General features: G+C 38.5%; 1 protein-coding gene across 4 annotated transcripts in view; it reads left to right on the forward strand.

The window, feature by feature from the left end:
* The window catches only part of WAC (WW domain containing adaptor with coiled-coil), a 62,124-nt gene extending 38,391 nt beyond the window's left edge, over window positions 1-23,733 (forward strand). The window contains exons 8-14 of one of the 4 annotated variants that reach the window (XM_083826052.1): window positions 627-872; window positions 2,866-2,988; window positions 3,973-4,124; window positions 8,523-8,641; window positions 15,615-15,801; window positions 19,396-19,523; window positions 22,276-23,733. In XM_083826052.1, the coding sequence (XP_083682178.1) occupies window positions 627-872; window positions 2,866-2,988; window positions 3,973-4,124; window positions 8,523-8,641; window positions 15,615-15,801; window positions 19,396-19,523; window positions 22,276-22,345 (1,025 nt within the window). In that variant the 3' untranslated portion in view covers window positions 22,346-23,733. The remainder of the gene's footprint in view (window positions 1-626; window positions 873-2,865; window positions 2,989-3,972; window positions 4,125-8,522; window positions 8,642-15,614; window positions 15,802-19,395; window positions 19,524-22,275) is intronic. The other 3 variants (XM_083826054.1, XM_083826053.1, XM_083826055.1) reach the window with 3 other exon arrangements.
* The last annotated feature ends 559 nt before the right edge of the window (window positions 23,734-24,292 follow it).

The raw sequence follows: 24,292 nt of genomic DNA on the forward strand, positions 1-24,292 counted from the left end.
GATGCCACAGGATGTGAGGAGCTCTGGTTTTAAATTTTCAGAACAGCTTACCATCTTATATTGTAATCCTGAGCAATGTAGGTGAATTGTATATGATGGACTTGGCCTTTATTTTGTAGCTTCTTAGAGTCTGGTCTCTGAATAAAGGAAGTATGGCTTCTGTTCTCCCTCACATTTGACATACTAGTCTGTTTGTAAAGTCCATTCATTTTACAAAAAGTTTTTCTTCATTATGTTTTCCAAAGAAAGATAGGAACAATGGGTAAAAACATACAAAATGAGTGTATGCACAGCAGACAAAAATTCTTCAGTGATTTTTTCTTTTAAAGTTTGTCTTAATAATTAGGAGTACATTAATGTTAGAAAAAAATCGCATTTGTCATATTGGCAAATTTCAGTCCAAATCTTTGAAGTAAAAGTATTTTTTGTGTGTTCCTAATAAATACTAGGTTCAGTTGCCTAAATTACACTAGTTATCAAATATCTCCAGTTTTTATATGAATATGTAGCTTTTTTTTCTTACAGTTAAGACTTTGATCTTCTGAATTGAATATGAATATTATAGTAGTGAGAAGTTGTGAGGTTGTATTGAAGAAACTGAAAATTACTTTTTGTCTTCTGTTCAGAGTCTACATCCGTGGACAAGTCTGTATCCCATTCTTGCACAACTCCTTCTACATCTTCTGCTTCTGGACTGAATCCAGCTTCTGCACCTGCTTCATCTGCTCCTACAGTTCCTGTCTCACCTGTCCCACAATCACCAATTCCTCCGTTACTTCAGGACCCAAATCTCCTTCGACAGTTGCTGCCTGCTCTGCAAGCCACATTGCAGCTTAATAATTCTAGCGTAGATATATCCAAAATCAATGAAGGTAAGGATTCTTTAAAGCTGATGTAATCTTTTATTTATGCACATTACTGTATGATAGGATGCTAAGTAGTAGTAAATGTTAGTATTACTTTCAGTAAAAAGTAAACACATCCCTAGGTAAAGTGGGAGTTATTTTTGTTAGCTTGTTTATCTGTTAGGTGTTCTTAATTTAGCCAAGCCAAGGAATGTTTAAGGTTACTAAGCTAATAAATTCTGATGTACGTGAGCAGTTTCATTGAGGTTGGTGACTTAGACACTGTATCAGCATTCTGTTGCCCAGAATTTACTTAGTTTTTTTATTTGTTTGTTTCATGTGATATTCGTTGTTTTCCATAGTTTGAGCTCCTATTCTAATAATGTTTTCAAATACCAAAACTTCCAGGGATTATTAAATTTTGTTGCCTGGCAACTTTTTTCTTTAACGTAACATGTTAGCTGCTCTGAATAAAGATAGCATATTAATAATTTTGCAACCAGCTAAATTTTACGCATCTATTCTGTGTCCCTCAGCTATTTTGTCACATAGACTTTATTAGAAGGTTTAGAACTAGCTGTAGTGCCTTTCAATACAAAAACAGGTAGAGTTAGTGTGTTTTGGTTGTAGTTTTATCTTGTGATGTCTGCATGTGTCAAGTTATCGGAGGGGGAGATGTTGGGTTGTGGTTTTGTTGTTGGTTTTGTTGTTCGAACCTGTTCTGCACTGATCATCAATTTAAGTTGGAAGAAAAACGTTTACATGTAGTGCCTGGTGATAATGAACTTTTTGAAAGTGCACACCAGGAAAGTCAAAATAGTAGAATTTTACTTAAAATTTAGAATTTTGTACATTACAATCATTTCTGAGGAAAAACTCTCAGTTGGCTTCATTTTAATCAGCAAATCTTACGGCTTTGTTCACTGCTAGTAGGCAAGTAGGTTATTACTTCCTTTTTTTTTTTCTTTTTTGCCTGTGTTGGGAGAAATCTTTAAAACTGTATTATACCAGGTTGGATTGAAAAAGTAGGAGTGTCATAGTTTGAGTTGAAAAATGACAGGTCTTGTTAAGACTCTGGTTGTATTTTATTGGAAAGTTGCTAACTTAAGTTCCCTGTCTTTTTCTTTGTACATTTCTAAGCAGCAACCCTGTCTGTCTTGGGATAGAAGTGCTTAGTATTGCCTTGATAGCATGAGGGCATGGCTGACAGATACAAATGGGCAGTGTAACTTCAGCCTGCACAGCAGGGCTGCCCTCACTGTGCACATAGTGTAGGGTTACTTTGTGTTTGTGCTGGTGGGTCTTTTTTCTTTCAGACTTATTCACGGGTAGTGTATGTAAGTATTCTGCAAAGACTCTAGACCTTTTTTGAAAAGATAGTTCAGAGGCTGGATCTCCTTGGCTCAGACTGGAAGATGCTTTAACTGTGTAGTGCAGCTTGGTTGAAAATTAATAATTTCTTAATGAGGTGGGAGCAAATGGGACTGAAAGTCAGAACAAATAATTATTTTTAAAGAAAAACTAGAGCATTTTGATTTTACCACAATTGTTATTTTAAGGTATTGTTATTTATTGAATTGGGAATGGTCTTTCCCCCATCCCCTCAAATCTCTTTTTAGGGTGCTAAGTGATACAGCTTTTATTTTTTTATTATTAGTATTTAATAATTATGGTAACTTTAAAAAAATGCTTATTCTAACAATAACAAATAGAACAAATGTTTTTTTGTTTGCAAGAATTATAATTGATCTGTAAGATCAAGTTGAAGAGTTAAACAGTTTCTAAAAGACTTTTAAAAATGTATGTCTTCAACATAAGCTGCTAAATAAAAAGGACTTGGTTAGACATGCAAAGCATCCATGTATTGAATTCATGTCATTGAAAAATAGATCAGGTGGTGCTCTGATTTATTGTGGACATGGGGAAAAAGTTGATAAAAGAACAGCTTATATATGTTTAGCCAGTTTGAACAGTTTAAACTGATGTTTAGAATTCTCAGTAAAATGTTGTATGTTCTTAGTTCTAACAGCAGCTGTGACACAAGCCTCTCTGCAGTCTATACTCCATAAAATTCTTACGGCTGGACCATCTGCTTTCAATATCACTTCCCTTATTTCTCAAGCCGCACAACTGTCTACGCAAGGTATTTAAAGTTATCTTCTCACTCGTGTAAAATGGTGAGGTGGTATTTTATAGAAGTTGATACAACTGAAACTTGTAGAAGCTGTTTCTTGTCATATCTTTGGCCACATGGTGTGGAGGATCTTGAACAACTCCTTTCCCAAAGATAGGATAAGAAGTCTTTACTTGGGGATCAAGAAGCTGGCAAACAACCAAGTAAATGTGCTTTTGTGTCTCACCTTTTGGGATTTTCTTTGTTTGTTAACTTTATATGAGTAATGTGAAACTTGCAAGTTTGTTCTGAACCTTAATGAGACTTACTTAATATTTAATAGAAAATGTAACTCTTCTGTGGTGGAACAACCCTCTTGTAGTGCTGTGCAGCTGTGACTCTTGAGGGAGATCTTAAATTCTTAAAAGGAGTTTATTTTACCTGGTGTTTTTTGTAGTCTTCTGTAGACAATTTTCAGCTTCCAGGCATAGTATTGCTTCAGGTATCTGTAGTACATCGTGGTTTGTAACTTAAAGCTAGAAACTGAAATCGAAATCATAAATATTGTCATCATACTGAGTAGATAAGCTGTATTACACTTACACTAACATAACTAATGATGGAAATGTGACTTCGGTTGTTTGTTTTAGGAAGAGTGAATAGGTTTCTAGGTACAGTGTTCATGCGTTCTCTGTTACATTGAGCTGAGCACTCGAAAATAGAAATCATAAGTGAAACTAATGTAATCTCGTCATGTGTAAAAAGCATTGAGCAAAGGCCTCTTCCATTCTGCCAAGTTTTGGAAATGAACATTTTGGGGAAAATACAATTATTTAGTTTGGGTTGTTGTTGAACATTAGATTGTTCCAGTTGTTCACACCCTCACCCCCATCCTTTCAAGTCGAATCTTTTTGTATATTTGTATATTATCTAATATAAAATACTGTGAAATACAAGGTCTATTTCAGATTAAGATTGGTATGGTTTTATAAGAAACAATCTTCTTATTTACAGCTCAGCCATCTAATCAGTCTCCAATGTCTTTAACATCTGATGCCTCATCACCAAGATCATATGTATCTCCAAGAATAAGCACGCCTCAGACTAACACCGTTCCACTTAAACCTTTGATGACTACGCCACCGGTATCATCGCAGCAGAAGGTGGTAAGCTCCTCTTGATTTATGGCATATTGCAGTAAGAAACCATTAAGGGTAATAGTAAGTATTGCTGCTTTACATTTCCAGGTACTAACTGTTACAAACAGGATGATAAAATAAGTATGTTATCTTTACCAAATGAAACAGAAGCAATGGGAAGCAACTACTCAGCTGTGTTTTCTCAGTACAGCTCTAGCATGGTCTTACAGTACACTTTTTTTGTTCTTGAAGTAAATATTGTGCTCACTTCAGATGCTATCTTATGCAATAGTAGTGTCCATAGATAGTAGTAAGAGATCAATATTGTAGCATATTTATATGAGGAGAAAAACTTGCTATGAAGGTAACAGCTCTTCGGCTTTCAGCTGAAAAAAGGTTGTTAGGATGAGAGAGAGATTCTTAGGAAAGTTGACTTTTTCTTTGATGTAGTCTCAGATTTGGTTCTGGGTGTTTACAAGGCCAATAACATCATGTTCCTTTCCCTTCCAACCCCCTATTCATTCAGAATTTCTTAATCAGATCAGTGACAAGGAAATATTAATTGAAGCTAAAAATAAGCTTCTCTTCCTAGAAGTGGATGGATATGCAGAAGAAAACAGAGTTCTGACTTATTTTTTTTTTGTTCGACCCTCTAATGGGTCCCTGTTCAGAGGAAAAAAAAGTCTTTTGCAGAATCTGAGCTCAGTGTTCCATATCCTACAAGAGGTAATATTGAGGAATAAATAATTTTGAAGCGAAGATAGATTTATTTATTTCATTTATAGAATTTCTCTGTCCAGCAGATCGGGAACATAGATGTAATTAGGTAATGAAGATGAACTTCTTTCCCTTTTCTCAGGAGTTTTTCTTCCTGCTTTTTAAAACTTGAAAATCATATTATAGATCAAAGGTGGGAAGAGACCTTGGGCTATAGGACCTTCTATTAAGGAGGATATTCTTAGTATAAGGCAGAGCTATTGATTTCTACCTCATGGTGGAAAGTAACATTTTTAAATGCAAGATAGGTTGCTCCTACGCCTTTTAGACAAATTTTAAAAATAACAAAACAAATTGATGTAATTTTGGCTGTGAATAATGGAAGAAAGTTAAAGAGAAGTTTGACACTTCCTTAGAGGTTTGTTTCTCATGCAGTGGGGACTTGTCGTCCCATCTCTTCGTTGTATACATAGATCTTAAAGATGGAGACCCTCAAATTCTAACCCAGTCTGTCAGTGTGTTGCTCGGTGTATGTAGTATTTCATCAGCGTAAGAAGCATTAATGTAGACTTGGGGATGCTTTTTTTTTTCCCCCTCCTAAAATCTGTTTTCCTCCCCTCTTGACTCTTGTGCTTAGCTAAGATGTCTTTATTTCAATTTTCTGCTAGGAGGAGAACCTCTTGTAGTTTGATGGCCTTAACAGAATACTTTTATCTCCAGGAGGACAGATTACATTCCTCATTCTCTCCTAAACACCTAATTTTCTTACTCTTGAATTCTTTCTTGGTCGTAGAGAAAACCAAGTAATTCCCAGAGGTTTTTTTTGTGATTCACAATGGTATAATGATCTGAAAGCCTGAAGTGTGTACTAATCCTTCAATTTGTTGTCTTTGTTTCTGTCCTTGGAGAGCATCATGAATCTATGTGGTCACGTCCTATATCTAGGTGATGAGTATTTAAATTATCAAATAGTAGGCTCGAAACTAAGAAAGATGATGCCCGGCATTTTCAAATGCTGGGATATGAAAATATACATATTTTTTCTCTTAAGCTGTTTAGCTTCAGTAATCTAAAGTTGAACTGCTCTGGTCTCTACAACCTAGAGATCTGGATCAACTTTATAAAAGTTCTGGTCATCAGCTACACTGTAAAGCTTTCAAAAGTTGTGTTCTGTGGGATCGTCTCTACTTACAGTACTTTGTGAAAGAAATCATGAAGAAATGACAGCTCAGCAGGATATTTTTTTCTATTTTTATTTGCAAGGCATTTATCCCTGTCTTACAGCTTGTTTAGTACTCACGCTTTGTACAGGTGTTTTCCTAGGACTGTGTACCCACTGCCTTTCAACCAGTACAAAGGCCACCATTATACCTATGAAATAGGTGGCACAGTATTTAAGTATGTGTTAAGAGAAAGTGAAGGCAAGCCAAGTGTCATAAGTAAGGCCAGTGTGTCTTGGTAGACCAGCTGCATAATTGAATATGCCTTTGGGCGCACAAGCCTTCCCTCAGGTTTCCAGGGGAAGCAAAAAGCTTAAAAGCTAAATGCAGGTTTGAGGAGAGTTAAGCGTAGCACGAGTCATAACTACAGTAATGGTACCACTCTTGGTGGGAGAGTGGTGGTCATTTCATGTTTTTGTTACACTGAGAATCCCCACTTCTGTGGGGTTATGTGATTACCTGTAGTCACTGGCTTGGCTTGCACGTTTTCACCTCTGGTATTTTCAAGGTAGGGATATCGTGGGCTTTATTGGTCTATACGTAGAAGATCTTCCAAAACTGTTACCTGTATTTTGATGACCATACCCCATACCGTGGCATATATTAGAAATTGCTATATTTTAATCCATCTTTCCTTCAAAAATTTTGCCTGGATTTTTTTTGGGGGGGGGTGGTGGTATTGATCTTCTCATCCCTCAGTGAAGAAGTTATAGCTCTTACTACACTAGGATATAAGCAGTAGAAGTTTCTCTTTTTTCTGGATACCGTGAGTAACCTAACAGATCTTCTAAACAGAACTAGTAGCAGCGCTTGACAGCTGGAGCCTTTTTTAGTTTTGGTGTGCCTCAATTCTCATGCTAACAACAGAGCTGTCGGAATATTAACATGAATTGTTAGTCCCAGAAATAACAAATTCCGATTCAGCAGCAGATAGTTTTCCAGTTCAGTAAGGAAAGAACTTTCTTGATGTTTCTTGTATTCACAAAATTAAATTCCTGAGCACAGTATCAAGATGGGAACCTTGGTGGTTGTAGCTCCAATGTAAGCATGTCTGTTCTAGTACTTGTTTGGATATTTCAGTCAGGTCAGTTTGTCCAGCACTAAGAATTTGAGGTAAATTAAGCATAATCCAGATGTGGTGTGATGCCAGGACACTGTTTCAGAACACAAGCTGCCTGGCTTAGGGGGCTTCTCTACAGCAGGTGTAGGCAAAGGAACTGGCACCATGCAAGCAGAGCCCAGCACCAGGTAAGCAGTTACTTCCAGGCTGGCTCTGGAAACAACGCAGTGCTATTTGCACAACAGGGCTTGTTTCTTAGGGGCTGCACATGGGTGCCTTTTTAAACTGCTTTTAAACTTGAGCTGGTACGGCTGCCTGGAGGTGTGCTATATGTATAGTATTATCTGTGACGGACCTTCCTTTTGAAATGATTCCTTCTGTTAGAACAGCCTCAGCAGTTGTCATGTCTGCTCACAGGGTGAGCAAAATTCAGGCATTGACAGCAAAGTTTTTCATGTCACACATTTCATAAAGATACTTCGGTAGTCTTCATAAATCAATTTATGAATTACTAGTATTTCATCCTCCTGAACTGTATAGTTCTGTTGATTTCAACTGAAACGATCACTGAGTAATCTTAACAGTAATGTTGCTTTCTCTGTCTAGAACCAAGACCTTTTCATGTACTAGTCAGGCTTTTTTTTTTTTGGCTTTTTGCGATAATAGGTAGATTTTCCTCTTAGACAAATAAGTAGGTTTAATATTACATTAATATTTCCTGTGTATTTAAATAGACTCGGATCTAAGTTCATTTATTTCAGCAGAGACTGTCTGCGGCTTGTTTCGTTGGCATCTGTTTCTGAAATAGAGCGATATTTTTGAGGTTCTGATAATGACTAGCTGCTAATTTACACCAGCTTGATGTCAGCAAACTCTAGACAGGCACCCTGATTTATGTTTTTGTCTATATGGATCTCTAGAATCTGTTTGGCCTCCTTCACTATTGCTTAAAATTGTTACCTTGTTGTTGTTGTTTTTTTTTTTTTTTTTTTTGCAGGGGGCAGAGGTTGATAAAACTTCTGGAGCTGCTGCCTCTCTTGCACTTTGTTTAAAAAGGACAGGGGTGTATGTATGGGGGAGAAAAATCTTGAACTCCAGATGCTGTAACTTGAGTAACTTGAGCATACATTAGTATGTTCCCGCTTGTTTTTTTCATCCTGTTGTAGTTCAGGAATTCACAGGAAAAAAAGGAGAGGAAAAAAGGCAGTAGCGCTTAAAATAATGATCAGCTCTTCTGAGGCTTAAAATGTGCTTGATGCTCAGAAGAGATGATTTACAATAAACAAACAAAAAAAACCCTCTTGAAAAATACAAAAATTCCATCAACGTAAGATGTACCAAAAAAATGGTCTTGTACCTTGTAATATCCATGTTTTGCTCTGATACTCACTGCGGAGGAAACCTAATGAAATTTTTTCAACTTTTCAGGTTGCTACTCCAGGAGTTAAACAAGGACCAGCTTCGCAGTCAGCACCGCAGCAGCCGGTAATAGCTGACAAGCAGGCAGGCCATGAACCTGCCTCTCCTCGAAGTCTTCAGCGCTCAAGGTATGTTGAAATACATCTCTGTACTGTCTTTTTGCTTTTCTTCTGAGTCCAGGCTATGTGGTATGTGTTGCAATTTGTGGATTCCTCTTGGCTATCTATTGAACGTATGATTTAGCTCTGCTGCGGAGGGGATGCAGCTACAGATCTTCATTACAGATCTAATGTGGTCCATTCCTCCACTTGAGGACCGTTTCTAAGAGTTCTGTTCACAGAAGCAAAACAAAATTCTTGTTTCTGCCCTGTCTCTCTGGGGTCAATTATATAAGTGATTCCTTGTATTCTGATTCTGAGTTTGGGATTTTTTATTTTCTGTGCAGTTCTGGGATTCAGTGCTTTAACTGTGTGGCAGACTTATTGTTAGATGTTGGTGCTGTCTTGCTGTAGTGTAACTTGATTTTTAAATTAGAGCTTTTCTCTAACGTACGATTTTGCTGCTTTAATGAAAAAAATAAGTTTCATGAATGCTTTTCCTTGGCTAGCCTTTTTTTTTGTCAACATTGCAGCCCATTCAGATGTTGCATTTTACCAACATTTAGCCATTGATTTACGAGGTGTGATTAGAATCTGTGTCTTGTCTGATTTTTTTCTTTGAGGAGATGTTCTTTCCATTGTGTATGTAGGATGTTGAGCAGTTAACCATGTTGGCTCCAGGGGCTGTAAGATACTGATGTGGTGCAGTCATGATCTAGAACTGTGGCAGGAGGGATACTTGTCTTTAAAAAGTGCAGCATCGCAGTGGATTCCTGAAAACCTGCAAGCTGTGTTGCACACCTTATTCAACTACTGTAAAATCTAGTTTTTAAGTGCAATGTGATATTTAAAAATCAGCCAACCAAATAAAAAAACCCCACCTCTTCCCATGGCAACATCCTCGAAAGCAGCGGTGCTTTCTATATCATAATATAGTGAGGTCCTTCTGGGACTAATTAAGCAGGACTTTGATCGCGTGTTATCAGTGCATGTTATCAGTGTACTAGCTGCAGTGTCTAGTAATTATGGATGGTGCTGTTTAAATCTTTCTGAGTAGTAGTACTAAAAATAAATTGATATTTTTATAAGTAGCGGTTAGGGGTTGGGAGACCCTTTTGTCCTTTGATCACCTTTTCCCCATAGGAAATCTTGGTAAAGAAGGCATACATTTTCTTGGGCACGCTCACGATGGGTTGGAGTCTGTGTGAGGTGATGCTGGTTAGCATTTGGCCTGCTGTCCCATTCCCTCACCCTTTTGAGTTTTAGGACTTCCTGTGCTGGCATAACCACTACCCACATGCAGTTGCCTTCAGGTATCTACTGCCCGTCTACAAACCAGTGTTCCACGTGGCGTCGGCATTGTGCTGGGGAAGGGGAGCTGGGTTTGACCCAGAACTGAACAGCCGAATTAGAAGGGTCATGGGGGCAGCAGACTCCTGTGTTCGAGGACGAGACAAAGGAGACAGCGCACAAGTAGAGGAGAGTTATGCAGTCTAGAATCAGAGATACTGTGACAGTACCTTTACCTAAAGGTTTTCGTGTTGTTTAGTGTCCTGTATCTCTCAAAATGTTGCATGTATGTGATAGTGGTATGTTGTGCATCGCAAGTTCGTGCATTTCTGCTGCTTTTAGAAGTGTCTCTGTTCAAAAAAAAAAAAAAAATATAACAGGTGATTTGGAAACATCTGTGTGATGTGTATTTTGTTCTGGTCAGTGCTGTGGAATTGAACAAAAATGGACCAGCCGAGATGCAGATTTACTCATCTACAGATTTCCTACATCTGAGCAGTACTTCTGAACTGATTAAGAACATGCTTTTCCTTTGTAGGAGAAAGCAATCGCTTGGATTTTGGACTGCTCTTAGTTCTGACTCCCTTTTGTCTTTTTATACGAACGGAACAACAGCTTCACAACCTGGACTGTGACTGGGTGGTCCTAAAAGAGGCTGTAACAGTTAAGGATCTGCTTCTCTGCATGGTGCTAGTTTCAACACAGATCCGTTTTGCAGAAGTTTTGAACGTTTCATTGCTGTTAGTTAGGAAATTAATGCAACGTAGGCATACAGTGAGCCTTTTTCTAAGAGTTGATTCCAAAGACATGCCATGAATTATCACCATTTTAAAAACAAAAATAAATGAGTGTGCCTCTGTAATTAGTTTCATCAGGTTACTGTTTTCCCTTTATTTCTGTAAAGGGCCAGGAATATTTTTCCCTTTCTTTAGAAAATGCAAAACTGCTGCCGGGAGGTCTTTCCCCCAGTTTTTTACGTGTTGTAAGATTTCTGTATTTTGTAGTAGTGTGTTTCACAACCATCCTGTTTTCATGTTCTTGTACAGATGCTTTTGCCTGTCTGGAAACATTTCATTACTTGTGGCACAGACAGTCTGTAATTCATTTAGCAGCTAAGGCTGGTATTTGGCATTAGCGAAGCATTAAAATACATACTAGTAGTTTCGTATCATTGCTGCATCAGTAGCTCCCCCTGCTGCTAATGTAGCAATGCTAGGATACTTTATGACAGTGTGTTCTACTTATAATTAAGATAAAACTGTATTTTTGAGAAACCTACAGACTTTAGTTATTTCTCTGAAATGTTTGATGTCTTGAGATTCCTGCTGGTTAGGTAGGAGTTAGGGAAGTCAGGATGATAAATGAGGGAAACAATTCACAGGGGGACTTTGATCCTATTGCAGCTAAGGTGTAAATAAGCATTGAAGGTCATGCCTCAGTTCTGCTTAGTAAATAAATTCAGCCTTTCTCTAAACCATCAGTATGCTGATGCTGTGTGAATATGCAGAATAATTTAGGTTGGAAAAGACTTCTGGTTGTGATATAGTCCAAGTCCCAACTCAAAATAGGACCGAAGATCACGTTGTTTTGGTGATCTTTGTCTGTAAGGATAGGGGTTTTGCAGCCTCTCTTTGCATCTTCTTTGAATGTTTGACTACCCTCACAGTGATTTTTTTTTTCCTTACGTCTAATTAGAATTTCATTTGTTTCAACTTGCACCTCTGCCTCTTGGCCTACAACTGTGCATCTGAGAGAGAGTCTGGCCCTGTCTGCTCTCCCCATATGTAGTTGAAGACAGTAAGAAGATCCTTCATCCCCCTTCCCCCAGTCTTCTGTTTTCCAGACTGAACAAATCCAGTTCTTAGAGCTTCTCCTGGTGTGTGCTTCAGCCCCCAAACAACTCTGTGGTCCTCTGCTGGATTCCTCTGGTATGACAGCTTCTTTCTTGCCCGGTTTTGGGCTCCACACTGCGCAGTACTCCAGGTACTGTGGCTCTCACAAGCCCTTAGGGAGAGGAGGAATTCCTTTCTTCAGCCATGCTCTTTCTAATAAATCCTGGCATGTGCTTGGCCTGCTTTGCCATGGGGATCCACTGCTGACTCGCATTTAACTTGTCTGCCATGATGCTCAGGTCCTTTTCTGCAAAGCACGTTTCTACCCCCTTAGCAGCCAGCCTGTGCTGTTCTGTGGGGTGGTTCCAGTATTGTTGCAAAGGGGAATTCCAGCCCAGCTGCAGGACTTTGCATTTGCCTTTTATTTTTGAAATTGATTCCTGTCTGTTCATTCTGGTCCCTCTGGATAACAACCCACCCTACAACATACTGACTGTTCCTCCCAGCTGCAGACTCACCAGAGGAGCTCTCTGTGGCATCGTCTGTGTTGCTAATAAAGACATAATACAGTGTTGGCCCCAATATGGATCAGTGAAGGACAGCATTAGTCACTGGCTTTCAGTTGGACTTTGTCCTGCTGACTCAGCCCTTTCAGCCTGACAATCCAGTCAGTTTTCTGTTCACCTTGCACATGAAATACGGATGTCAGTAAGTGAGGAGTTAAGCTGTAAGAAAACTACAGGAGACCATGCCAAAGGCCTTGCTGAAGGCTGATAAACAACATCACTGCTTTCTCCTTTCCTCTAAGCCGATCATCTCATCATGGAAGTACATGAGGTTGGTCAGGCAGAATTTGTCCTTGACAGATCTGTGCTGGCTCTCTGTATTTTGCCTCTTAGTGTTTCATGTACTTGGAAATGGCTTCCAGGCAGACCTGCTCCGTAATCTTCACAGACTGAGATTAGGTCTACAGGCCTCTAGTTCCCCAGGTCGTCCTCCTTGGGTGCTTCCTGAAGATGGCTGTGATGTAGCATCTGCCTCTTTCCCACATCATCAGGCAGCGTTCCTGCTCACCTCGATGCTTTGACGTGACGCAGCACCTCAGTTACGCTGGCCAGCTCCCTCTTTGCCCTCAGGTGCATAGAGTCTGGTTGCATACACTTAACATGCAGTTGGTTTAACTGCTCCTTAATGTGTTTCTCTGTTGCAGTGTAGTGCTTCACTTGAACTGGCTCTGCGGATGTGCTCGGACATGTGGGAGGCCTGAGAGCAGACCTTAACAGTAAAAACCCAGACAAAAAAAGTAACTGACTGTTCTGGTCTTATCCATGACTTTCGTCAGCAGGTTCCCTTGCCTTACCGAGGGACAGCCCCACCTGTTCCTTAGCCTTTCTTTTGCTGCTGATGTGCAGCCCTTGCTGCCCTCACATTCTTGGATAGTTTGAGCTCCAGCTTCAAAATCTAAATCCATTTTTTCCATATCAACTGAACATTTCCTATTTCTACTGTTAGTCATTTTTACTTGTAAGTGGTTTTAAAGTGGTTAAGCCAATTACTGAAGAGAGCATATAGCATAAAGTAATATTTTTTTTCCCCCATTATGTTTTACATTCCTTTTTACAACTTCTACTGTCTGAAATCAGGGGAGATTTATGTATACAACTCTAAGGAAGCTGCCTGACAAAGTCTGCGTAAGTGTTTTTAATATAAGCTTTTACCCAAGTTAGGGGGCACTGAAAGGAATGAGGCTGAACAAAGTTCTGGAGTGGAACACAAGTCTTTGTTGCTGCAGAGCAGTGTGCCATACCTAATTAGTAGGCTGTTTGTTTGGAAAGCTGTTGTACTTTGCAAGTGTGAGCGATTAGGGTAAATGGCTGGGCACTGGGCTGTGAAGATAGTTGCATTGTGCTGGGATGTTGTGGCAGTCCTCAAGGGGGTGGTTAGGCAATGAATTATGATAGCTCTTCTCAGACTTGTTTTTTCTTTACGTTACTTGCAGATAAGTAGCAAGAAAATTTTAAGAAATAGACTGAAATTATGGGCTGCACTGAAAGCTACTACCAGCGCTAGAGGAAATTGGTTGTGAGCAAGTGCATCTTGTGAAATGGCTAAGTAATTAGTGCTACCATTTCTCAGCATATTTAGTGCCAAAGAAAATCAACCAGTGCTACTCCTGCCTCTTAGTTAAGTGCAAGAGCAGAGCCTCCCTCTGGGAGTGGAGGGGCCGTGGAAGCGATTGAGAGCACTGGGAAGGGATGTAAGAATATAAAAGCCTTGTTTTGGCAAGGGCCAAGGGAGTGAAAAAGGATATGTGCTGAAACTTCACCTCCATACATAGCAGAGTTGTGTAGCTGCAGCTCTGGCAGTTGTCAGATGTGGTTGGATCCGTACGGCGTGAGCATGATGTTTGTGCTGGTGTTGATGCCTAGGCTTCTAGACACTTGGAAATTAAGTGTCAGTGATTTTCATTTATTTGGGGGGAGCTTCTGTAGCTTGTTGGGCTTAATGTTAGGTGTTCAGCTTGTATACCACAGCTTTGTTGAGGGAAGTGGTACAAACGGAACAATAAAAGACTACTTTAACTTGAGAGCTTACAGGCTAAGTGTAAGGTGAAGGGTGGGTACTTGGAAATTGGGAGTACGAGGGCTATTAGCCAGCTATATCAGTTTACCAAAGATTTAGCTGAGCAGTACCCACCTCTTTTAGACACTGCAGCAGGAATAGGCCTTTAATGAGATGAGATTCTTCAAAAGGAACTTGTATGATTCTCCCGTACACGTGGAGCATCAGGAGGTAGAGAGGAAAAGTGTCTTGTAAAGTGGAGCGAGAGGGCAACCATTAGAGGAATGTGATTTAAAAAAAAAAAATAAATGTTGCTTAAAGCAATAGCTAGAACACTTTATAGATAATGTAATACTGAACTCAGTGGATGGCAAAAGACTGTTCTCAAAGATCAGCATGAGAGGGTTTGTTTAGTAAAAACTAGCAGAGTTTTTGACCAAGAAATACAGTTGCAAAAATAGAATTGGAAAAGCTGTGTATGGCAGTCGTGTTCAGAAAATGTGGAAGTCAGTTTTGCTTGCATGTGGAGATCGAAAGAGGACAGTGAAAGGCTTTGTTCAGGATACAGTGTCTTTGATTTGGCTTACAGTATAGAGTTATTAACTGAACACGTCTTTTGTTCCCACTATTTTTTTTTTTGCTTCTGTGAACAAATTCTCCAGTAACCGATTGCCATTTTTCTGGTTTGTGCACTAATGTGAATATGTTCAAGTAAAGCAGTCAAGTTGGTAGCTACAAATGTGCTGCTGCTTCTGTGATGCTTTGCTGTGATGCTTCTGGTTTCCTGAACACCTGAAGCGAGGATGTACTGTGTTAACAGTCCCCTAGGCATTGGTGTTTTGGCACTGGTAAATGGCTAAACTCCTCAAAGCCCGTATGGGTGTATTTTTAGATCAGGAGATCAGGCTTTGTGCTTAATAGCTATTGTGGCACTTGCTGTTAATCTCTTGAATAAGCCTGCCTGACTCTGATACGTAGTTACTGAAAATCTTATGTTTGCAGCTATTAGCATATGTAACAAGAAGGTGGAATATGCGTGTATATGTTCTCTGTGTAACACTAAAATACAGGCACAGCTTACATTTCTTGACCAGCTATCAGAGTCTTTAAAGAAAAAAAAGTGCCATGCTGTAGCACTCAGATGGTTCCCATGCAACCACAAGGTTTGTGGAAAAGTGCCACAGGGTTGATCTACCAGAAATATTTACAGTTTAAATGCTTCATGTATTTTGTGGCTGGAAGCAGTGAATTTTGTTTGTTTCTCTACATGTTTACGTATGTTTTTAGATGCTTATTTTTTAAAAAATTCTTTCTTCTAGTAGTCAAAGAAGCCCATCACCAGGTCCAAATCATACCTCTAGCACTAGTGCATCGAATTCAACATCTGCACCGCAGAATACATCTGTACGACCCACTTGTTCATTAACACCTACGCTAGCAGCACACTTCAATGAAAACCTTATAAAGCATGTTCAAGGCTGGCCTGCAGACCACGCGGAAAAGCAGGTGAGTACACTTCTACTCTGTTCCTTCTGAGGGTGCTAAACGGGTAGCTTAAAAAAACTATTTTTGTTACCCAGGTTGCTTTTTCTAGAAATTGGAAGCATCTTTAAAAAAGAAACAAAACCCCATGCTTGTCCTCAGCCAGAAGGAGGTGGGAGGTTAGGCCAGACCTTGCAGGCTTTACATGTGATTACTGTTCAGCAGTTGGGTATTTTCTTGCTTAATGTACCAGTGCTTTTGAAATTCTCTCCAATGGAATAATAGTCATCATAGCTATTTTCTCTTACTGCCAAAGTTCTGTTGAAATTTACAAAGAACATAAATTTCAACATAATTTTTCAATAACGATATTTTTGCGATGTGGAAGATGTCATTAATTAGGTGATATACTTAAAACTATGTGAAACCAATCCACAGTTTGAGCCACTGAGTTATTAACTCTTTGCAGTGAAAAAAGAACTGTGCCTTGTTTGTGGTACCTGGTTTTTAAGGCGATGTAGGGGTCTCAGACTAAATTTGGACCTTGTTTTTGGTTTGTTTGTTTTGTTTCCCTAAATGGAAATCCATAGAGTTGTCATTGTTAAAAGGAAGTGCACGAAACATACCCTTTTGGTGGTAATATAGGGAAACTGGATGCATGTCAGCTACTTGAAATGTGTTACTCAAAGAAATGGTATTGATACTGAGTCCAGTTCAAGTCCTTTCTGTCACAAGCAAACCTGTCTGACAAAGTCTGTGTCCGGTATTAACCTTAGTTAGCCCAGCTTACTTTGGCCTTTTGAAGAATGGCTGCCTGCTGGCTCAAGCCTACACAGGAAGTTTTTGGCAAGTAACTTGCAGGGTGACTCCTAGAAGCACAGTCTAGACTCATTCTCTGTGTGGATTGTGCTTTGGGTTCTTGGTTGTTGCCTCGTTTTTTTCCCCATTAAGTTTTAAATACAATTTTAAGATACTGAAAAGCTGTGCTGAGTCAAACCACCATTGCTGTGGAATGTGCACTTACGGAAGGACATGATGCAGCACAGGCACTTCTCCCCGTGGTCTTGGCCCAGTGCTTGGAGAGTTCAGAGTGGTAGTGTTATTTACTGAACTGAGAGTTATTGTAACATAGAAAATGTAGATTTATACAGTTTATAGCTCATTTTTTCCCTACAGTGTCAATAATAGAGATCAAAGAAAACCAGCTAATGCTGTGGAGTTGTGAACCCTGTTGGATGCTCTTACCTTTGTACCAGTTGTTAAATACTGTGTTGTCCTGTCTGCTGTTTCCAATGACTTCACATGACAGTGTTAACAGACCACTTTTGAATAGTTGTACTTGAGGGACTTAAGTCACATATTTGATATAAAAGAAAAATGAAGGAAAGTGTAGGTGCAATACATAGCGAAGAAGGTAAGTTAGGTGAAAGTGTAGAGGCTGCAATATACAGTGCCTTTTTTCTTTAGATTTCTAGCCAGATGCTTAGCTGACATTGAAATTAGGGCCTAAGAGCACATGCCAGAGTAAACATCAAAATAAATATCTGGTCTTGCTCACCAAAATTATGTGTTAAAGCAGTCAGACTTCAAGAACTGTACAGCGCAGTAATTAGCAGCTGAAACTAATCCTGAACGTAGCTAAAAGTTAGGAGAGATTAATGTAGAAAACTGGTAAATAATCCAGTAATGTGTCTAATCAGAAAATAGTTGGCATAATTACCTCCTCCTCAAGTAATACGAGAAAGGGAATTGTAGACAATCTCAACTCAGTAAACATAGAGGTAATACAAGTATTGAACAATATTCCAGTAAGAAAAATGATTTACAAATACCTAAAAAGAAAATTCTGATGGTAGTCAGCATGGATATTTTATTAAAATTATGTCAAATTTTTCTCTTTTGATGATCAGGCATTGGTAATACTAGAAAATAACAAATGTTATATCCTGATTTGCAGCAAGGCTGTTAACACCTTTTAACAAGAATCTTATATGCAAAAATGATTCTAAGACCTTCTGGGTGAAGTTGCTTTAAGATGCATAGCTGGACAGCTTCAAAAACTACTCAGAGTTGGTTACTGCTAGTTCACTATCGCTCTAAAAGGCTTTGGAGCTGTGTATGTAGGCCATGAGATGATGATGTCCTACTGGAGACCAGGTGTACTCCTGGCTGTCAACACAATCCAGAAAAGAAAACTTAATGGAGGGAATTAGATCACAAAGTTCTTTGAACTGGATAAATTCTAGAAGTTAATGAAGATCTGTGCTAAATACAGTTCTGTTCAGGAAGGGAAAAATGAGATGTACAAGTACTTCAGCAGATGTTATGGATTAACCCTGGTAGGCAGTTAGGCACCACACAGCTACTTGCTCACTGCCCCCACTGAGGTAGGGGAGAGAACTGGAAGAACGAAAGTGAGAGAACTCCTGGACTGAGATGAAGATAGCTTAATAAAGAAAAGGGAGGGGAAACAAACAACAAAGGCAATGCAAAAGCAATCGCTCACCACCAGCTGACTGACCGATGCCCAACCAGTCCTGAAGCAACAGCAACCCCTGGAAGATTGCACCCACCCTCCCACTGCCCCCATAGTTTTCTTGCTGAGCATGATGTTATGTGATCTGTTTTGGGTCAGGTTTCTCAGCTGTGTTCTCCCCCAGCCTTATACGCACCCCCCAGCCTGCTTGCTGGGTAGGCAGTATGCGAAACAGAAGGCCTTGACAGCGTGTAAGCAGTGCTCAGCAGTAGTTACGGCACGGCTGTGTTATCAGTACTGCTTCAGGTACAAAGCCAAAACACAGCATCACGCAGGCTGCTGTGAAGAAAATTAACTCCATCCCAGGCCCAGTGCAGCAGAGAACAATGCTAAACAGTAACACTGCAGGAACAGGATCTAGTTGAGAAATAAACTTTTTCATTGTGCTGCTTGCAAGAAGTCCTCTTTCTATATTGCAATCTGAGAAATGACGCTACTATTCTTTTGTTGTTGAGTTAGTTAGCTGGAGTCGTATATCTAGTTCAGTGACAAGAGGTTAAGAAATGTTCAAACTGGGAAGATGGGTCGTGCCTTCTGAGTATACACGTGCTCATCTCCACATGGCTAAGTGGAAATACTGAAATAATGGAGGTTGTCTAGAAGAGAACTCATGAAGAGGGTTAAGTTTTGTTTTCTAAATGAAGTAGGTGAAAAGATGGCATTCAACTGTTTTTGTCACTGAGGCTTAATTTAGATGAGAAATTGAAGCTGGCCATTGAGAAAGTGGCTGGAGGGTTTTAACTACTTGAACAAATTAATTGGGAAACTCAGAACTCTGTCATGTGCTAACTTCAAGATGATCGAACAAACATTTGTTAGGATCAAGGAAATGTAAAACATTCCTGCATGAGCCTGAGTTACAGAATCTACTGACATCCGATATAATTAATTTCTGATTCTAAATGGGCTTTTGTGGAGAACTCAATGCGCCTCTGATTTAATTTACAGTGTGTTTAGAAGTCATAGCGCTTCAGAGTTGCAGTGCTTTGCTGTTTCAAGACACATTCATCCAACGGTCCTTTGGCTACAGCCAATTGTTTCCAGTGCTTGAGTCAAAATCCTAACCTTTATATCTGTTGTAGGCGTCAAGATTACGTGAGGAAGCCCACAACATGGGAAGTGTTCATATGTCAGAAATTTGTACTGAATTAAAGAATTTAAGATCTTTAGTTCGAGTATGTGAAATTCAAGCAACTTTGCGTGAGCAAAGGTAAGTGTGTTTGTTTTCAGAAAGGTAATTTTCAAGGTGGCATTAGAATTCCCATTTGCATATTGTTTTGCATGAGCTGTATTTACTGATGACTTCGTAAGTATGCTCATCTTTACCAGGTTTGAGAGCTGTCTTCCCTCTGTACATTCTACCTGTTTCCCACACAGATAACTCCTGATAGTGTCAAGTGAATAGAGGCAGATATTCAACATCTGTATATATTTTTGCTTATACAGATGGAAAAGGCAGATCTTTCCAGATATATTAGTGGATTAAGATTCCCATAGTAGTTCAGAATAATTCTAAAATACCTGTCCATACTTGATGCATAGATTACATAGATACACATCTACGTGGTTTATACTGGCCTTAACCACTACAATGCTCATGAAACATTTATTGAGTCAAACAAGTCTGACAAGTTCTTGTTGATATCACAAGCTAAGGAAAAACTAGTTTTTTTTATTTGGGTAGGAGGTATTTGAGAAGGTCTTGGGGTTCTTTAGCGAGAAAGAGGTGATTATGGCAAAGTAGACTCTGCTTCGTAAATCAGTAATAGAGGATGTCTTTGTTATTAACAGCATGGTTGTATATTGTTTCAGAGACTGTTGTGCAACATAGAGAAGTTTAGTCTTACAACATGTGCTGAAACATTTTTCACTGGTAGTCATGATCCTGAGTTAACTTTCGTACTAAGTTTCCTTTCTGAATGATGTTATCCTGTATACTAAGTCACACTATAGTTTGACTACAGTGATTCTTATTTCCTATGTCATGCAGCCTTAATAGTGTTGTATGCCTTTTAAACAGCTAGTTCTATCCCAGAAGCTCTTGCTTTTTGGTAGTTGGTAAAACAATCATTGTAGTCAGAAGTAGGCTGTAAAATATTTTTACATTTTCCTTAATAAAAAAATATAAAATGTTCATTCTTTCATAGCTTCATAGTGTCATTACATAAATTACAGTTTCTGTAGGAACTGCTTGGTTCCTTACAGATGAAGTAAAAACCTCTTAAGCTTTCATTTCTGTATCTGGAGGCACATTTTATCTGACATAACATGTCAAATGTCATTGTTGAGCTCCCTATATGGCACCTTGTTTCTTGTACACCATGAATCCTTAAGCCGTGAATGGATAGCGATGATTACGACTTTGAATCTCTGATAATACGTTTCTTTTGTTTTCGCTGCCATCCCAAAGACAATGAATATGTGGCATAAGTACTAATTTGGGTGGGTGGATAGGGGGGAGGCCTTCACAAAGTATGGGATTATCAAAGCCTATCAACCTGAATAATGATATAATTTCTGTATTTTTGTACAGAATAGAACTATTTAAGTTTGTTGTGAGAAGGAACTTGATCTTTGTTCAAAGCAAGTGTGTTGTTTGAACCAGAACTGACAGTTTGTGAAATGACACTCTTCACTCACTGATACATTTCATACGCCTATACCTTTTATACCTGAGCTTAATGTGTTTTTCAGTGTGTGTATCCTGATTGTTTATCTACTTTTCAGTAGAAAATTGATTTTTACAGAACTGGGGATGTATTTGAAAAGGGTTCTACAAACGTCCGCTAAAGTGGATGAACTTTCTCCATCTTATTAAAGTTGCTTTGGACTTGCAGAATATTTATGTCATGTTTCAACTCTTTCTTAATTTTTTCTTCATTCACATGCTTGCGTTACATTTCAGCATTATGAAAAGTTGTTACAAAATACTCATTAAAAACTGTAGGAAATGGTATCTGAACCACATGTTTGTTAACTGAAATAATCGTTTAGGCCAGTGCAGTAGTAGAAGAAAAGTTCATATGGGAAGTGCTAGCAACGTAATTGATTTCTAAGTCAAGTGTAGTTGCAGCTTTTTCTTGGATCTTTTAATATAGGAATTTTCCATAACTAGAGGCAAACTTCAGAATATTTTTTCCTCTACCAGTCACAGAGCTAAATACTAAAAAAAAAAAAAAAAAAAAAAAAGTGTTTTGCCTAGAAGAAAATTTCCTTCTTTAAAACTTCTTCACTAAATTACTCTGTATATGGCTGAATCAAACTAAAATACATCGGGCTGTGTTAAGGAGATAATTGTTTCAGGGAAGCAAGAGCATGTGTAACTCTTCTGCCTGCACTGTTACCTAAATCTAGTGCAGTATAAAATCCTCTAGAACAATGGGAGGAAATAAGTTGAAAGATGTGAAGGCAATGGCTTGTCTCCCTAGTGGCACTGTGTCTCCAAGAACAGGCAAGTTTAGATAGAAAACAAGGCTATGGGGAAAGAAAAAAAAAAACTAACCTTTGTACCACTGGAGGTACTGAGGTTAGGGTGGGGACAGAGGAGCATTGTATTTGCTGAAAACTTGAGTGCTTTGGGTTGTTGCACAGTTTGGAAAACTGCATCCCAGGCATAACAGCATTTTTTAGAATATTGAGCTAGCGTACTCTTCTGCTGTGTTCCACTTCTTCTTGAAGTTAAATTCAGCTGAATAGTAGGCTTAAACGTCACTGTGTTTCAGTCATAATGAAACTCAGCAGCTTAGTTTTTTTAATAACGGAATCCAGTACTGCAGTTTCTGCACCTGCACGTGGAGTCTGTAGGTGATTAAATAGATTAGGAATTCATTTTAAAATACTTCAAGTTTATTAATGGAGCTAAGAAGCTTGGCATCCAGGAAATTGTAAAGTATTTGTGTAGGTACTTAATATCTCTGTGTGATGAAAATGTTTACACTAATCTTTTTTTTTTTCTCTTGCAGGATACTATTTTTGAGACAACAAATCAAAGAACTTGAAAAGCTAAAGAATCAGAATTCCTTCATGGTGTGAAAAGTTGTAAACAATTGCACATGGTTTTGAGTACAGGAACTATTAAACTGATGCCCAGTCTTAACACTTTTGAGCTGCATTTGAGTAGACTTTGGACCGTTGAGCTGGGCAGAAAAAAAGATGACATGGGGAAGGGGACAGGAGGGAGTCAAATTCAGGGGAAAGATACAAGAATGATTTGTAAAACCCTTGAAATGTAGATTTCTTGTAGATGTATTCTTCACGTTGTAAATATGTTTTGTAGAGTGAAGCCATGGGAAGCCATGTGTATCAGAGCTTAGACATCCAAAACTAATCAATGCTGAGGTGGCTAAATACCTAGCCTTTTACATGTAAACCTGTCTGCAAAAATTAGCTTTCTTTTTTTTTTTTTTTAGTTAATTTATCATTCAGAAATCTTGCATTTCCTAAAATTCAATGCAAGCGCCAGGCGATCTGTGTCTAAGGCTGCAACAATTTGGGTAATGTACAAAAATATCATGAAACAACTGTTTCCACACTTGCACCGAATCAAGAGCAGTGCTTCTCCATTTCTGTTTTACAGAGAAATGTTTTTCATTTTCTGTGTTCCATTTCCCCGTGAAATCCTAAATCTGATTTTATCAGTTTTTTAATGCTTCTAATTTTCTCTTTTTCTTAAGGCACTGTTGCTATGGCACTTTTTCTATAATCTTTTCATTCCTGTGTACAGTAGCTTAAAATTGCAGTGATTGAGCATAACCCACTTGTTTGTATAAATTATTGAAACGTATTTCCATTTGCACCCTGTAAGAATGGACTTATAGTACTGCTGGGCATGTGTGCTGAAAGTACATTACTTGCTCAAATATAAAGAAATAGCCCAATGAACATGTTAACATGGTTGTGGGAGGGGAAAGAGGAAAAAAAAAGCTAGTCAGATGTGAATTGTATCTGTTGTAATAAACATGTTAAAACAAAGAAACACTGGTTTTCATTTCCTTTGGTCAACACATTAAATTTTGGTCTGTTTGGGGACTCTTTATTAGAACTGTTCTTGTTGAACGTTTTTGTACTTAAATAATTCCTCAAGGGAGGTTTTGTTTAAAACTTGTAAACAGGAAATTGTGTATAAAATATTTAACGAAATATAAAATTCAACAAGAATGATTTAAGACACCTCCCCAACAGTTGTCATATGTTAACTCCTGGTTTACTTGTCTTGATATTATGACATTTCATTTCGAAGGATGTTTGTGTTGTAGCTAACTGTTTAAGTCTGGTGCTGACTGCTGTTCTTAACCATCACAAAACGCTGAATTTGTGTAATTGGAGCAACCCACCGTTTGAAAATGGTGGCAAAGCTCAGCTTTGTATATTGTTTCCTAAAGTATATTAAAAATAAAAAAGAAACTATTGCTACTACAAAATAACGTGACTTTTTCTTTGCTTAAAAACAACAAAAATAGTGATGGCACTGCCAGTTTATTTGCAGAGGTTTGTATGTTACAGTAGTTTGAGTAAGTTCATAGTTCATTTTTTTAATCCATAACCTTAATGATAAAGGTATTGACATGTGATGCTACATGTTGTGTTCCTAGAAAATCCTATCTTTCAGCACCAGAAATACTACTTGATTTTCTTTTGCCTTGTCTCTTCCTGAGCTCAGTCTGAATTTATTTATTTAAGTAGTTTTTAATCCATGGAAGTTGAATGCTCTGTCCTAAGAAGACATTCTAAATGGAGTAAATTGAAATAACGGCAAAAAAAATCAGACATCAGGACAGATTAACTTGTTGCTCACTTTTTAATTTAGTCTCTGCTCTTGTGTTTTGTATCATGCGAATGTTTGGTTTTGCTCAGAAACTGGGAACAGAACAATCTTGAATGCATTATTTTTAATATACATCATTCTGCCTTTTCCGACAGCCAAGGCAAAGTGACTCTAGGTTTCCTGAGACTCTTATATTTGCCCAACATCCTATTTCT

This window comes from Anser anser (genome assembly GCF_964211835.1).
Source record: "Anser anser genome assembly, chromosome: 2".
Taxonomy (NCBI): Eukaryota; Metazoa; Chordata; class Aves; order Anseriformes; family Anatidae; genus Anser; species Anser anser.